Here is a 17,192-nt window from a genome sequence, read left to right on the forward strand (position 1 = left end):
ACACTTTATCAACAATTAATCGAATGAAACATGTGTATATGTCTACTTAAAATTGAATTAACATTCGAGTCTTTGAAGACAAAGGACATTACTCCTGACTACGGTTTTTTCGGATATCTGTAGAAGTCTGTTCTCTCGTAGGAGCACTTCTGTTTGCAATAGAAGCTGCTGTGAAGATAAGAAATAGCCAGACAGTGACAGAGACTAAGGCATACTGGATGCTCCCCTCTGCTGTCAACAAGGTGGAATACAAAAGTGTACAGGGCATAGACTTTACTTCAGCAAAAAAAAAAGAAGAGAAAACTAGACCAGGCTGAAGACTCACCAGTAACATCCGGTCCTAAACAGCGAAAGCTTCCAACAGTAAAAGAGCCATCGACACAAGATTTTGAACAATTTCTTCTAAAGTTTAAGTCGCACAGGAACCAGGCCAGTTATTTTGTCACTTGTGCCTCAATTTGCTCACATGTACAGACCAAAGGTCCTTGACCGCAAATACCCTACTGTGTTGTCAGAACTTTATACTGAGGATTGTGGATCCCTTCAAAGTAATGAGCTCCTTAAGCAGTGTGAGGAGGTATTTCATACAATCAAAGTGACTGAGGAAGAAGCAAAGAACTGTGAACTTGCAACTCGTGACCAAGCGAAAGCAAAACAGTGGTTCAACTTTAGAATTGGCAGAATAACTGCTTCTCGTGTCAAGAGGGTGTGTAGGACTGCACTTGATAAACCATCAAAAAGTTTAATAAAAGACATTTGCTACCCAATTTCAAAGACATTTACCTCGAAGGCAACTACATGGGGGTGTGACCATCAGAAAGATGCGAATGTTGACTATATTAACACCATGTCCAAGAATCACATTAACTTTCAGTGGCATGACAGTGGACTACTGATTAATCCAAAATATCCTTTCATGGGAGCTAGCCCAGATGGAAGAGTTTCATGTGACTGTTGTGATGATATTCTGGTGGAAATAAAGTGTCCCTATTGTCAGAGAACAGCAGAAATAAGTGATGAGGTAGACTGTCTTAAGATTACAGATGGAAGTTTACACTTGGACAAAGGACATGCTTATTTCTACCAGATTCAATGTCAGCTTATGGTAGCCGAAGTGCAGTCTTGTGACTTTGTAGTGTGGACAGAGGCAGACTTTTACAAAGAAAGAATCACTATAGACAATATTTTCTGCATAGAAATGGTTGAAAGGCGTTCACTTTTCTTTCAGAAGACTATTCTGCCAGAGTTGATTGGAAAGCAAAGGTCACCTCTTCAAGGGACATCCAACCAGCAAAGTTTGAGTAGCACAACAAGTGATGACGGTTTGATTATATGTACTTGCCAAACACCATATAATGAAGAAGTTGACGACGTAATTGGATGTGACAATGAGAACTGTCCCTTTGTCTGGTTTCACTTTAAATGTGCAAAGATTAAACGCACCCCAAAAGGCAAGTGGTTCTGTAAGGAGTGCCGGAAAAAGTGACATTTTTAGACTTTAAATATGTACAAAGATATATTTGTAGGACTCTAAAGTGCGATGGGGACGCTAAAACGCGATGGTCACGCTAAAGTGCGATGGCCTACGCTAAAGTGCGATGGTTTGATACGCTAAAGTGCGATGGTCTGCGCTATTTAATGGAACACGCTAAAGTCCGATGCCGCGATACGCTAAAGTGCGTTTTTCCGCGAAAGTGCGTTTGTTCGCAAAAGTATGGACGTTTGCAACGTTAAATAGCATTATGACGATACAAGCCGTTTGTACAAACAAAAATGGAATTGCCGCAGATGAAGGTTTTTTACTAGACAAGAAAAGAAAAACAAATGATCCCAACCCGGAACATTTTTGGTTGGTGCTAGAAGAGTTTGTATGCGGAGGAGTTATTTCCCAAAATATCATCGACAGTAACAAAAATGCAAACCTATGATCCCGTCTGTGTGCTATTCATTTGGGATGTACAAGTACGCAGCCACGTTCGCTGTGTCGGTGGGGAAAAACGTGTTTTTGTCAGGAAACTGGTAAAAAAAATACTTCTCATAAACATAGAAACTGACGATAGTAAGGGGGAGGTGTATACCATAAAAGAGAGCGAAAACGGCAAAATACACGAAGTGTCAAAGTGTTAAATTCGTCCAAATTTAATTTAGAAACTCCTTCTATGTTTTAATCCCACATATTGTCATTTATTTACGTGAAATAAAAGCTACTTTTTACTTTCTAATTGAAGTATTTTATAAAATATTTTTTTAACAATATGGTTCGTCATGTCTGTGAAAGAGATGGATACTCGTCAACAAGACAGTAACATAACGACCAGAGGTGTAGTATCATAATATGATTGCCAACGAGACAAGTCTCTATCCAAGGCTAAATGTCATTAATGTAATTAATTATAGGTTACCGTATGGCTAGTCCCGCAGATCGTATTCTATAACGATTATATACAAAACAATAAGCAAAAAAACAAATAAGAAGATGTGGTGTAATTATCAACGAAACAACTATCCACCAAAGACCAAATGTCGTTGATGTATGCACCTAATAACATTATGACCTTGAACGTGGAGCCTTGCCTCACGTCGCATAGCAAGCTATATAGGACAACACATTGACTAGTGTAAAACAATCTAAAAGAGAAGGACAACGGCATGATTTATAGACAATACTATAGACGAAAAACTAATATGAACACAGCAAAAAACAAAAGCCATTGCCTGAACCCCATTCCCGTTTTACACCATCGCACTTTAGCGTGTTAAACCAACGCACTTTAGCGTGTCGTATACCATCACATTTTAGCGTGTCATACCATCGCACTTTAGCGTGTCATCTAATCGCACTTAAAAATACAAACAACCATCGCACTTTAGCGTCTGACACCATTGCACTTTAGCGTAGACCATCGCACTTTAGCGTGACCATCGCACTTTAGAGTACCATCGCACTTTAGAGTCCTACATATTTATTGTGAAAAATTACTTAGACAGTGAAAAAATGAAAAAAGAAAGAAAAAATGAACAAAAAATTGAGTTCATGTAGCTATATATATAGTAGCTCATTAAAAAAAAAAATAAGTACAAAATATTGTTGTATTTCTTAAAATGAAATGACAATATAAATGATTAAACAACATATTTTCCACTGTTTTTTGTTGGTAGTTTTGTTATCAACCCATGCCCATTATCTGTACAATTTTCACCTAGACAAAATAATAAGTGCACCTGCAAACATGTTTAACCCCTCCACATTCTATATGTGCCTGTCCTAAGTCAGGAGTCTAGTTCATAGGTTGTTGTTGGTTCATGTCTGTCATACATGTATGTGTTTCTCAAAAATTGTTTTGTTTTAAATTTTGTCATTAGTTTCTTTTAATTTAAATGTTTCATATTTTTCATGTCAGAGCCCTTTATAGCCAACTATATGGTATGGGTTTTTCTCATTGTTGAAGACTTACAGTTGCCTATAATTGCTCACATCCACTTCATTTGAACTTTGGTGGATAATTGTCTCATTGGCAATCACGCCACATCTCCTTATGTTTTTCATATCACCATAGAAACATAAAATGATGAATAATTTATTTGAAGGCATAGACATTATTTTATTGTACCAAGCATGTGCCCTCTTCAGGCAAGATACATAAACATCATAACACAATGATTACTATAAAACATGCATATTATGCACTAATGAAGATGCGGGGAAAAGAACTTTATTTTTATCGGCATTTCATGAATAAAAAAACCCAACATATTTGTAAAGAATATTTTAATACATAATAAAAACCGTTTCGCCCTATAAGGGCTCATCAGGTTGCCTTGCAGACAACGACGGTTTTTTTTTATATTATTCAGTTTTGTTATCAGTTATTTACAGGTAAATATACATTTTTCAGTTCTGAAAACACAATTCAGTCAAACGGCACAACAAAGTCGCACAGATTTGTAAGGGCACAACATACAGTAGTTATTTTATCCATTGTTGGTACATTTTCAGACTGGCAATGCAAATAGTCAATTGGAATTGTACTCTGCAAAATAGTGTACTTGTTACGTACAAGACCTATTACCCTTTCTACATGAATTCTGGTGTGCGCAATTTTTCTTGTTGCTTCCAACTCTAATGGTGACAGTTGCTTCTTCCCTTTAGTGAAAGATGGGATTTTCACTTCAGCACACGATCAGCTAAAAATATATCACCAGGCAAAAGTTTCTGTAGCATGCCACAGTCTTCAGTCAAATGTTTGTCAGAAACTCGACCGCCGTATCCATTGGAAAGATAAGATACTGCTCCTTGTGGAGTTATCCCTATCAGATATTTCACGGTATTGTGATGTTTATAATTACTCCAGGTTTCAGTTCGTGCTAAAAGGTTAGATGGTCTGTCGATAAATACCTCAAAGCAGTCAATAATTATTGAAACTTTTACCCCAAAGTATTTACGGAACTCCATAGGAATTGACGTCTGCAACTCTTCTCTTTCTGGCCACAAAATTAAGCATTTCATGCGTATGTACATCACATGTATCATGTCCAAAAACACTTTTGATACACAACTAGGGGTTACTTTAAACCTATACCCTAAGTCCTGAATTCCAAGGTTAAGTCTCAGTTTCATTAATACCAACACCAGCTTCTGAAATCTTGAGAGAGAACTTTTTGATGTCTGGCTTATATGTGGCTCAAGAAAAGTGAATAAGGACATACGTACAATGTATCGTAGTCCAGTGTAATGTTTAGCCTTTTCATCATTAGTAAATGTTTCAGGAGTTATATCACCTGTACCGGCATTCAGTTTCTCTTTCAATGACAGGTTTTCCTGCTTCAGTCTCTCAATTTCAAGTTCCTCTTCGGTTTTCACATTTTTTTCGATCGTTGCCATATAGCTGAAGGTACATTTTCTTTTGCTAGAAATTGATACTTCAACACTACTATCTCCTTCAATATTTGGTTCATCAAGTTGTGTGGATTCTTGCAGAGGTAGGGCTTTTGCTGTCTGGGATTTATCTGCTTTTCATTTCTGGCTTGCTGTCTTACATACCGTTTCTTTGACGATTCGGATGATGATTCTGATGAATGTCCAAGACTAATTGAGGGAGCCCAGTCTGGATTTGTCTTATCGAACAGATCTGCCTTCAAGCCTGCAATAATACGATAACATATAAAACATGTTTACATCCTAATGTCATGCATGTGTACATAGTATACATTTAATATAAATTGATGATCTACATGTATTTGCTAGCATGTCTCACCTTCTCATATTAATATTAATGTACCGGTTATTAAGGAAATCAATTTGAACACATGCTTACAACATAATATTCGAAAAGATGGATGTGAATATTTACCAAATTGCTATCCACCTTATGTCCACATAAAAATAAGTACTCTTGTATGACAGTCAATTCAATGTTGCATATATTTGCAGTCTGAAAAGCAGTTAATGCATTCCATCATTGAGAATCAAATGTGTAGATTTAGTATCACCAAGTTGCTTAAATGGATTTGATAATTAACCTGATTAAGAGTTTTGACAAGTTCAGGTGCTGATAAATGTATGCACTGTCATCAGGTCATTGTATGTATTCACCTGTTTCAACTTTCACCTGGTTTGATCACATGACATTGTGCACTGTTGTGTACTATTTCCAACAACAAAAAAATCAATACATGCAACTTCATGTTACACACTATTTTATCAGCTGTTAAATCATAATTACAACAAAAATTAATGGAAAGGTATAATATTAAATATTATTTACCTGTAATGAAATGATCAGAACACACTTTGAAGTGACGTTTTGTTGGATCTGGGTCAAAGTTTGCTCTGTTGATGCGAGCTAGCCACACTCTTCTGCGTTCTATTGAAAGCTCTTCTGTCTGAATTTAATTAGTTTAGGAATGTCAAAAAACTTTAAATCAGTATCTCCAGGCTTTGATCGATTTGAACAACCGTAAACAACACAAGTATTAACCATAGCTAACGGCAAAATGTAAATATTTAATCCGATTATGTGTTACACCTTGATTCGCTCTGATTGCCCTACAAGATGGAGACGGGCGCTATGAATTGTGGGTAAAATCATCGATGGAAAACCATCTATACTTGTTGACGTCTTTGTTGATCTCGTGAAGTGTGTAAAAAGTCGTTAAGAATAGAAAGGGATCACAGAAACACAAAGTCACGCATTTATTTTGTCCAGCATCAAAGTCAAATTAAACCATTTATCTTGATAAGCATGTAGTCACGTTTAAAAACAACAATACGATGTGACCTAAAGTGTAACGTCTGATGCAAGTATTTTCGAAACAACTCTAGCTATATCCATGAATACGAGCAAAGGCCCGTCAACTGTTACAAAAACTTTTTGCAAATATGCTTTTTGTATAAACATCGCCTTGTCTGTTAAGTTGTCTATCAACACACAGTGAGAGGTCATCCGGAGATGAAATGGCAGCAGTTTGAACCGTCCTGTATAACAGATAAAAGTGCAGAAGACTTCGTTATCAAACCAAGCAGAAGAAGAAGGGTTGGGATGGTATTGCACCAATTACATAGCACCGGGAAAACACGATGCGGCACACAATAGATCTATCACAGACAACTCTCAAGACAACGGATATGTGAACTTTTTCTGCAAAATATATTTGCGATTCTAAAATATATTTATAACTATTTGACAGATTTCTTATTATATATAAACCCATATTGTAACTTTTTCCTGAACTGTGGATTACAACTGTTATATTCCTAACTTGGTACAAATATTTTCTTATGTAGAAAATCGTGGATTGAACCTGGTTTTATAAACATCTCGTCCATAGACGTTTTATTCTGCGACTTTCTGTCCGTCATTATACATTTAACACAGTGGCTGTATTAGAAACGACAAAATTATTTACCTGTATGACTTCGTGAAACGTGCAATGGAACATTTTACCGTGCAAGGACTGTACAGCCAGTCAAGGTAAAACTCCCGTCATCACCGGTAACGTGTACACCCGTATCAATTTCGGTCTATACTTAAAGATTTATATGCAAGTGGTTTATTTACAATAAGAGGTCGCTGAAACTACGCCTGAGTGCAATGGCAAAAAATATTGTCGATGAATGTATGAAGAGTTGAACAGGCACCTAGGAAAAATCAAAACATAAAGTCCCTACATGCCAATCTAAACAACAAATACTACCAACGACAAATTTATTGTACTTTTATTGTATACAACACAACACACTATTTACAATTAAGGACGCCCAACAGTAAGAGGGCAGTATAATTACAATCAATTTTGATTTTCAAGCTTTTCCCCATACCTTATAGTGGTAAATAGTGAAAAAAATGATCTGCCTCAGACTTAAAACCATACCCCAACTTTGAACTTAAATTTTGTAAAAGTTGTTCTTACTGATGTAGTGTACCTTATATGCGGACATAAGCCTTCAACAGTTGACATACAGTCACTCGTACTAACCAATTCACGATGCACATATAGTTTCAGATTGCGTTTTGTTTGTAGCTTGCTGATGTTACGTGCAAGATAGTTATTAATCATCTTTTTTCCAAGTTCAGTGTTCAATACTGCTGACTTTGATAATTTTTTAGATCACATTATTTCATCTTCTTTTTTTAAATAGGAAATTGAGAATGGCATAGACTTCCGTCGCTTTTGTCTCGTGACTGCCTTGAAATCATCTGGAGTGAAGCTGTACTTTTCCTCACAGATAACAATATGCTTCAAATTTTGGAAGTTTGTTAAAGAAAGGCTACTAATAACAACCTTAGCGATGTTTTCCATGTATTTATTTCCCGTTGAAGCTTTAAGTTTGAATTCTACTCACCCTTCTCTTATTGCTTATTTATCCATAGTAAATGCAAAATATAATTTCATATTCCATAGGGGTTCTATGTAAACTTTGATGACCTAGTTGGTGGCTATTTTGAATTTCCAATTGACTTCTTAAGTTCAACATTGATAGCTCTACTGTAGCTCCCCCCAAGGGTGACTGGGGAATAGAAGTATGGTCACCATTGGTCTTCCTCCGACCGGCAGTAAAACCCGTGCTAAAGTGGGGCGTCCGTTTGGCTGTGCGGGATGTACAAATTTGCATCCACGTCCGGTCAGAATGGGGACGTTAAATCCGATGCCTCGTGTAAAGAGAGTGCCAAGCTCTTTGCACGTTAAGAACCCTTGCAACAACTCTTTGAGGGGTCCGTAGGTGACCTGTTGCAAGCACTTTATTATGTAAATCTATATAGCCACATAGTGAATGAGTTATTTTTTCATGTAAGGATGGATTGTATAATACAAATGATAGCAATATTGGAACATAATGACTAAAAAATTTTGTTCGCATCAATTTAGAGTGCCACCATGTCCTATTTTTATTCAAAATATTTAATCTTAAACAAATTTCAGTTATTTTAATACCTTTAACAATTTTTTTTGTCCGCATCAACCAAAACTGACCATATTAGCACTTTATTATGTAAATCTAGATAGCCGCATAGTAAATGAGTTATTTTTTCATGTAAGGATGGATTGTATAATACAAATGATAGCAATTTTGGAATATAATGACTAAAAAAATTTGTTCGCATCAATTTAGAATGCCAGCATGTCCTCTTTTTATTCAAAATAGTAAATCATAAACAAATTTCATGAGTTTACATACCTCAAACTGACTCGTTTAACAAAATTATTTGTCCACATCAACCAAAACTGACCATATTAGCACTTACCCTACTGAAAATGTACTTGGGATTCCAGTGGGATACCATTGGGAAAAAAATCCAGTGGAATCCCACTGGAATGTTTTGGAGTGTCAGTGGAATCCCAATGGGAAGTTTATCCCGATGGGATCTCAGTGGCATTTCCACTGGTTTATTTCTATATTTCCAGTGGAATTTTGTACTTTGTCATTCTAAATTATCCCACTGGAATTTGGACATGTGTATTTTATAGATATATAATTCCAGCGGGATATTGGACTTCTAGAATTTTCATTATACAAAATTTAGCTGATAATTAAATGATGATGGACCTTAAATATATACATATATACATTCCAGCAGTTATTTAGTGGAGTTATTCAAGGCAGTTTATAAATTGTTTGAAAACCCTCAATATTTTAGAATATGTTAAATTTGTAATTTAAGGACTGCAAAAATTGGAAATGTCTAATTATTATGTGTCAACATTTATATATTCATATATCATGTTACATCATGTACATGTATTTACAAAATATAGAGTATTCAGAAAATAAATAATTAGTATTGAAGAAAAAGTTAATTTTTCCTTTAAAATTAAAGAGCACATTAATTTTGTAATTAGTTATGTTCTGATGTATTTGGAGGAATACTAATAAATGATTCACTGTTGTAAATCTCCAGCAGAACACACTTTTTAAGACTTTTTTTGCTGAAATAACAATGTTTTCACCAAATCCTTCTAATTTTTCAATGTGTCTGCTAATAGTTTTATCCAAATAAGCTTTCAATGTACAGTAGTTGTTTATTTGTCTTCTGATATCTTCCCCAAGATTGAATGGGACTGAGAAGCATTCTTGAATTATCACATTAATTTGGTTCTCATACTCCAAAAATAGTAAAATAATTCCTTTCTTGGTAACATTGTTGTGACTGAAGCAGCCAGCACTATCATTTCTTGTCTTTGCATCCTGGTAACCTTTTGAGTAGAATACAGTTCCACGGAACTGCAACCTACTAAATACTTTCACACCATTGTCCCTCATTTCTCTTGACAATAACAAGTAATGAGGACTTTGTGTAGGAAGGTTTGTTTTCTTTCCTAAACTTAAAATTTCCTTTGCTGTTTTGTCATCTCTACAAAAGAAAAAAATAAATATATATTAAGTTTGCTGCATGAATTAAATACATTCTATGATCATGCATTCAGTATGTGTGCATATAAATGTTACATGACGTCCTATTACACTTTAATACATGCATAAACATGATAAATATATATTAATAAATTTTCTTTAAGAAGTATATATTTTAATGACACTATTGAAACTCCCTATTTTGACATACTTGTATTCGTACCAATTCTTTAAGTAAGAAAAATTTAACATCAAACCTTATTGTCTATTTTTGTGAATCCTTATTGAATTTGAATAACAGTGAAAAAATAAATTTATCATTGTCAGAATATCATCGAAAAACAGCTTCATACTTAGAACAGTCATTAACAAAACGCAGACAACACTTGTATTTAAATAATTAACATGTATATAAAATTCCTGATGACTATCTGAATTAATACTATAGTATCTATTTGAAGTGACTTATAGGTCCATTGGGCCGGGTGTAATTTAATTGAAATATTTCAATATTGTACGCTCCCCAAGGGTGACTGAGGAATAGAAATACGGTCACTACAGGTCTTCTTCCGACCGGCAGTAGAACCCTTGCCAAAGTGGGGCGTCCGTTTGGCTGTGCGGGATGTACAAGTACGCAACCACGTCCGGTCAGAATGGGGACGTTAAATCCGATGCCTCGTGTAAAGAGAGTGCCACGCTCTTTGCACGTTAAGAACAATTGCAACAACTCTTTGAGGGGTCCGTAGGTGACCTGTTGCAAAGCTAAATTTCTGTCCCTATCCAATATACCCTCATTTATGAGTATTGATATTAGTGCCAATGAGACAACTCTCCATCCAAGTCACAATTTATAAAAGTAAACCATTATAGGTCAAAGTACGGTCTTCAACACGAAGCCTTGGCTCACACCGAACAGTAAACTATAAAGGACTCCAAAAATTACTAGTGTAAAACCATTCAAACGGGAAAACCAACGGTCTAATCTATATAAGAAACGAGAAACACTTTTGAACCACATCAACAAACGACAACTACTGAACATCAGATTCCTGACTAAGGACAGGTGCAAACAGTTGCAGCGGGTTTAAACGTTTGAATGGTACCAAACATTCACCCTTATCTGAAACAATAGTGTAACATTGTATTCATAATACCCATTTCAAACAATTTAGCTGAAAATGCAACCCCGGTTGTCGGAACATACCCGGTATCATATATATAGCGAGTATCCCCCGGGTAGATGTAGAATGGCCATTGGGGAAGTGTCACACAAAACAACCATTTCATGTATAGATTTACTTACCGCTTTGGTTGTTTAAAAAAGGTGTCCAAGTCACCCATCGGATGGGGGAATCAGTATAAAAAGAAATCAGAGTATGTGTTTAATTAATTAAAATGATAAATTGCAATATTCAATACAATATAAGCAGATAACGCTATTTTTTTTTTTTTTTTCTGAAAAGGGGGGTGTACGCCCATTACGCCCTTACCTGGACCCGCCCCTGCGAAATGATATATTTATTGGCAAAATGAAGCCATTTAAGTACCAAGCCACTTTGACATTTTGTTTTCATAACAAATATTTGATCTTATTGATATTTATTGTATAAATTTTAATTATAAGGTTGCTTCATATATAAAACTTCCAAGAAAAATAAAAAAAATATATTTTCAAATAAGTGTTTTCTTGTTCAAATAAAATAATCGCAAAACTGAATTGTGACTTTTTGTCTGACTTTTTGTCCTACATTCGATTTAACCTGGTTTTCAAATAAACCTCTCACTTGTATGACAGTTGCTAAACATGCCATTATATTGACAACAATGTCTGAACAAAACACACAGTCATATTAGGTATAAATGTCAAAACAAGGCCACATTGTGTTACAATAAAAAGGTGATTTTCATTTTTAATTTGTTTGCATTTCAAGATAAAATAAATATGGTTCTGACCAGTTTCAATTTGTTTGAAACATTTATGTTCAAATAGTACCGTTTCTTATTGTCTTTTGTTAGAGAAATGATTTAGTTTCAGATTGGTTCACCCACTATTTCTTTTATATGGACATTTGTGAGACTTGAATGAAGTCTTGATTCGTCTTGCCCTTTTATTTGCAGGAATTGATAGATGATTTGTATTGTCCCTGCTTTATTGAAAATCCTGAATCATAACTGACAACGCAGCACTTGAATTATCAACAGAAATTAGATGTTATGAAACTTTTCTAGGTCCTCGAATTCAGCATTTTTGTTTTTGTTTGATCTAATACCTTTGCTATTATTCCAGTAGTTAGTCCTTTATGTGTTTTGTTTTGTGATAGAGCAGCACATTTGGTGTTATACGACTTATTCGTAGGTTCTAAATGGTCTTCCTCACTTCATCTGATACGTCTACTGCTTTGGACATGAAAATCTGTGTAATCTTGTTGATTACTTTTTGTCTGCAATTATAAGAGAAGTATTGATATATAAATATATAATTTTGTTATTTTGACATTTGACATTATTTAGTAATGCTGTAAATTCAGAAATTATTGTTTGTATTTATAATTGTGTATTTATAAATGTATTACTTTTGGATATCATAAGGCATATTTTGTTAATAGTGAAAAACAAAAAGGTAAAACATGCTACACAGAAGAACAAGTGATCAGTATGCTGGAGTTTCTTATCGACAACATATTTGTGGAGTTTTGATTGATTGTTAGTTGCTAAACGTCCAGTGGCAAATATTTCATGCATGTTCAGGACGAGAAAAAGTTCACAATGAATACAATAGGTAGGTCTTGAGTTTTGAGGTAGACTTTTTCAACAAATTGTCGGCATTCCTATGGGAACAAACTGTGCGCCTCTCCTTGCCAACCTCTTCTTATTTTCATATGAAATGGAGTTCCTTCAGACACTTGTCAAAAACAAGAGGATCAAAGAAGCCAGATTATTTAATTTCACTTTGAGATTTATTGATGATGTTCTTTCCATAAACAATCAGAACGTTTCTGAATGGGTTCCATTATAATATCCCCCAGAACTAGAAATTAAAGAAATAACAGACACGGCTTCCTCCGCCTCATTTTTAGACTTATATCTCAAATTTGACTTACATATTCATCTCAGTACCAGAATCTATGATAAACGAGACGATTTTAATTTTGAAATTATAAATTTCCCCCACCTTAGTAGCAATATACCAACTTCACCTACATATGGGCTGTACATTTCCCCAACTTATTCGATATTCAAGAGCTTGCAGCTCCTACTCAGACTTAGTAAAACGTCATCAGTGTCTGAGCAGAAAGTTGATGAACCAGGGGTATGTCAAAGAACGTCTCGTCCTTTTTCTAAAAAAAAAGTTCATCGGAAGGTACCAAGACCTTGTTGATAAATATTCCGTATCAACTTCTCAAATAATACATGATGGTCTTGATGTATATATTCTGCGTACTGACGTTGGTTATCATCTTAACAACATGTTATATTGTTCTTTCATTTGTCTTTGTTCTATTATTAATATAACTTTTACTGTTGGATTGTTTTCTGTGATATCCATTTAACGTGGCTCGGTACTTATACATCCCGTCAATATGTTTGTATTTTCTTTCATTTTTCCTGGTGTGTTTTATATATGCGACTTTTTGTGTTTCTTTGGTTCTTATAACGTGACTCTGTACTTTTAAAAGATCCTGTCAGTATGTCATTGTTCTATAATATGTCATTATGTTATATTTTTTATTATAAATTAGAAAATACGTTGAACCACAAACGTCAAAATTATGTAATCGCGTAGTGTAATGAACCATTTGTGGATTCTTATAAATTCTATAGAACGTTTGGACTATTTTAAACCTCGGTCTATTTCTGAAATTAATTCTTTCATAATTTTTGATTTTTAACCCTGTATGCTCACACTGCCCATGTGAAATTTTTAAATTGTTTGTATAAACATTGAACGACAAAAATATGTGAAGCCATGTCCGGTCAGAATGAGGACGTTAAATCCGATGCCTCGTGAAAAGAGAGTGCCACGATGTTTGTATGTTAAGAACCCTTGCAACAACACTTTTGAGGGGTCCGTAGGTAGCATAGGTAGCCTGTTGCTAGGCAAAATTTCTGTCCCTATCCACTATACTCTCATTTTCCAGTGGCAGTTAAAATTTCCCCGACCATCCACTATACTCTCATTTTCCAGTGGCAGTTAAAATTTCCCCGACCATCCACTATACTCTCATTTTCCAGTGGCAGTTAAAATTTCCCCGACCATCCACTATACTCTCATTTTCCAGTGGCAGTTAAAATTTCCCCGACCATCATCCCGGACGACCTCTACTACTAGACCTACCTATTGTATTTATTGTTTACTTGTTCTCGTCCTGAACATGCTTGAAATATTTTTACTGGACGTTAAGCAACCAACAATCAATCAATCACTGTTTTAACGTTTAACGTTTGAACCTTGCATCATCTTCTATCAGCTCCTGAATAGCTTGACATGTGTCATTCCCACCTATTGTCTCAGTTGTATATCTCCCTGGCTTTCTGAGTTTTCTTTCCTCAATCTGTTTCCGGCTGATACCTTTGATATATAAAAGGGAGTTGATTCACAAATGAATTCCGCTACAATAGACATGTTTGTAGTTATGTCATCAGCTTGATGACTTTTCTTATATGATAATTTCTTAGAAATACTCTGAGCATCTGTTCAATCTCTGTTGATAGTGATGTTCTAGCCACCTTTTCAATCTCTGGTGATGGTGATGCTCTGGTCACCTTTTCAATCTCTGGTGATGGTGATGCTCTGGTCACCTTTTCCTTCTTTGGTGATGGTGATAGCAATGCTTTTGTCAATTTTTCGTTATCGGTAATATGCGGATTTTGTGAATGCAGTAGATAAAATGACATATAATATTTTAATGTGTATTTACTGGTTTTGATAGTGAATTAGATATGTTTGTGAATCTTTGGATTTTGAACTCAGAGGGTTTAGAGATGTGAAAATTTCATGAAATAAATAAATAGACAGTCTTAAAGTTTTAGTTTGAGAGTAAATTTGTTAATTAAACAACAGTTATCCATTTATCTACAGAACATGATGTTAGCTACTGACTGATATTTCTGAAATGACTAACTTTAGAGATTAGAAATGTGAAAAAAATGTACTTGTTTGGCTTTATAACTATTTTGATCTGAACGTCACTGATTAGTCTTATGTTGACGAAACGCGCGTCTGGCGTATTAAATTATAAGTCTGGTACCTTTGCTAACTATTTACACCACTTGGTCGGTGTCACTGCTGACGTTTCGTCCTCGAAGGTATTATCGTTGTCTGTCGTCCGTTAACTTTTACAAAACCTTCTCTTAAACTAATAATCCAAATTTAACCAAACTTAGCCACACTCATCACTAGGGTATATAGATAAAAAAAAAAATGTGTCCAATGCCCTGCCCGCCAACCAAAATGGCCAACATGGTCGAAATTTTATTGCATAATTATGAGTTTCAAATTTCCGTTAATTTTCTATGGGGCGATTGCTGATAATTTTTAACAATTGTTGACTTTTACAGGTAAATTTGACATGTTTATGATATTTAGTGTTTTGAGATCACATCCTTCCACAGTATTTTAACCACAACTTTCTCATCACAGATTTTTTAATTCCATAACTTACATAACTCGATTTCTTTTTCCTGTGGTATGTGTCAATCAAATGTAGAACATACAGGTTTCAAATTTACCTAACATAAAGACCATGGATGCACCGTTATTTTCGTGCAATATATAGACTTTGTTAGGAGGTAACAGTGAGTCCCTGTTATATAAAGTTTCTGTTTGTAGATACCTTGTTTTCAGCTATATTTCCAATTGTTGTTTCATTCCTCTCAGATCTTTTAAAAATTGCAGATTTCTCGGGTCTTAGTCTTTATGGTCTATTTATAAATAAGAAATAAAACTGTTAACAGCGTGGTTATTGTCTTTTTGAGGTTATATTTCATTAAGTACGAAGTTTTTATTATTTAATAATCACGGGAAAATTGATCAGCACATATTTGACACAAGAGTTGACATACTGAAATGTCTCGCATGTTCTAGTGATGATAATTGAATTTATGTTAAATAGTAAATGTAAAAGTTTATACCACAAGCATTACATTAAATCAACATTTCCCCCAAGGGTGACTGGGGAATAGAAGTATGGTCACCATTGGTCTTCCTCCGACCGGCGGTAAAACCCTCGCTAAAGTGGGGCGTCCGTTTGGCTGTGCGGGATGTACAAATTTGCAGCCACGTCCGGTCAGAATGGGGACGTTAAATCCGATGCCTCGTGTAAAGAGAGTGCCACGCTCTTTGCACGTTAATAACCCTTCCAACAACTCTTTGAGGGGTCCGTAGGTGACCTGTTGCAAGGCTAAATTTCTGTCCCTATCCAATATACCCTCATTTCCCCGTGGCAGTCTAAATTTCTCCGACCCCAATCCAAGACGTCTCTATTAAAGAACCTACCTATTGTATTTATTGTTAATTTGTTTTCGTCCTGAATATGCATGCAATATTTGCCACTGGACGTTAAGCAACCAACAATCAATCAATTAAATCAACATTTAAGTTGATCAATGTGCATGACACGAGTTCAAGGTGAGATAACCACTTTCAGACAGACATGTAAGCCCTACAATCATTCCATTAACCTAATTTAGTTAACCTATTGCTAAAAGTATCTCAGAAACCAACCTCATAATTTGTTTTTCTTAACTTTGACCAACACAATGAACCATGGAAAGCAGGTCAAAGTCAACTGACACCTGCCAAACAGACACCATACACACTTTACAATTATTCCATACACCAAATATAGTTCTACTATCTTTACAGTATCTGAAATAAGAGGCTCTCAATGGCCTGGATCGCTCACCTGTTCACAGTGGCTATATTTTTTGACATACAAGGAAATAAAATACAAAATTTATACTAGAGATGAAATGTATGCAGAGGGTGCCTGGTATATTTTAGAGCATCTTTTTACATGTCTTTAGTATACCACGTCTGATTTCAACTTTTAACTGTTATTTTTTTTTATATATCACGTGATATTTTGTGCAAGTTTTGTTGACATATAATGTTTAAAATACATTAAATGTGTTTGCCTTCATTACACACCGTGCAAAAGTTTATTTTTTATTTACATTAATGATTGTTGTGATAGTGTTGTTTGTTTCTTGTGTACAATTTGGAGTTTAGTATGGCGTTCATTATCACTGAACTAGTATATATATTTGTTTAGGGGCCAGCTGAAGGACGCCTCCGGGTGCGGGAATTTCTCGCTGCATTGAAGACCTGTTGGTGACCTTC

General features: G+C 35.2%; 1 protein-coding gene across 1 annotated transcript; it reads left to right on the plus strand.

Annotated features, from left to right (window-relative positions):
* Positions 1–650: 650 nt before the first annotated feature.
* Positions 651–6,922, plus strand: LOC127713851 (uncharacterized). Its single transcript, XM_052219823.1, has 2 exons — positions 651–1,253; positions 6,801–6,922. The coding sequence occupies exons 1-2, from the start codon at positions 848–850 to the stop codon at positions 6,920–6,922; spliced, it is 528 nt and encodes a 175-aa protein (XP_052075783.1). The 5' UTR covers positions 651–847.
* Positions 6,923–17,192: the final 10,270 nt, after the last annotated feature.

Source organism: Mytilus californianus, unplaced genomic scaffold (assembly GCF_021869535.1).
Source record: "Mytilus californianus isolate M0D057914Y unplaced genomic scaffold, xbMytCali1.0.p SCAF_80, whole genome shotgun sequence".
Taxonomy (NCBI): domain Eukaryota; kingdom Metazoa; phylum Mollusca; class Bivalvia; order Mytilida; family Mytilidae; genus Mytilus; species Mytilus californianus.

Bases quoted from the DNA above. Each gene is read 5' to 3' on its own strand.
- LOC127713851 (XM_052219823.1), top strand. From the start codon at position 848: ATGTCCAAGAATCACATTAACTTTCAGTGGCATGACAGTGGACTACTG. The intron at 1,254-6,800 runs GAAAGCAAAGGT...TCGTGGATTGAA, and splicing joins TATTCTGCCAGAGTTGATTG to CCTGGTTTTATAAACATCTC.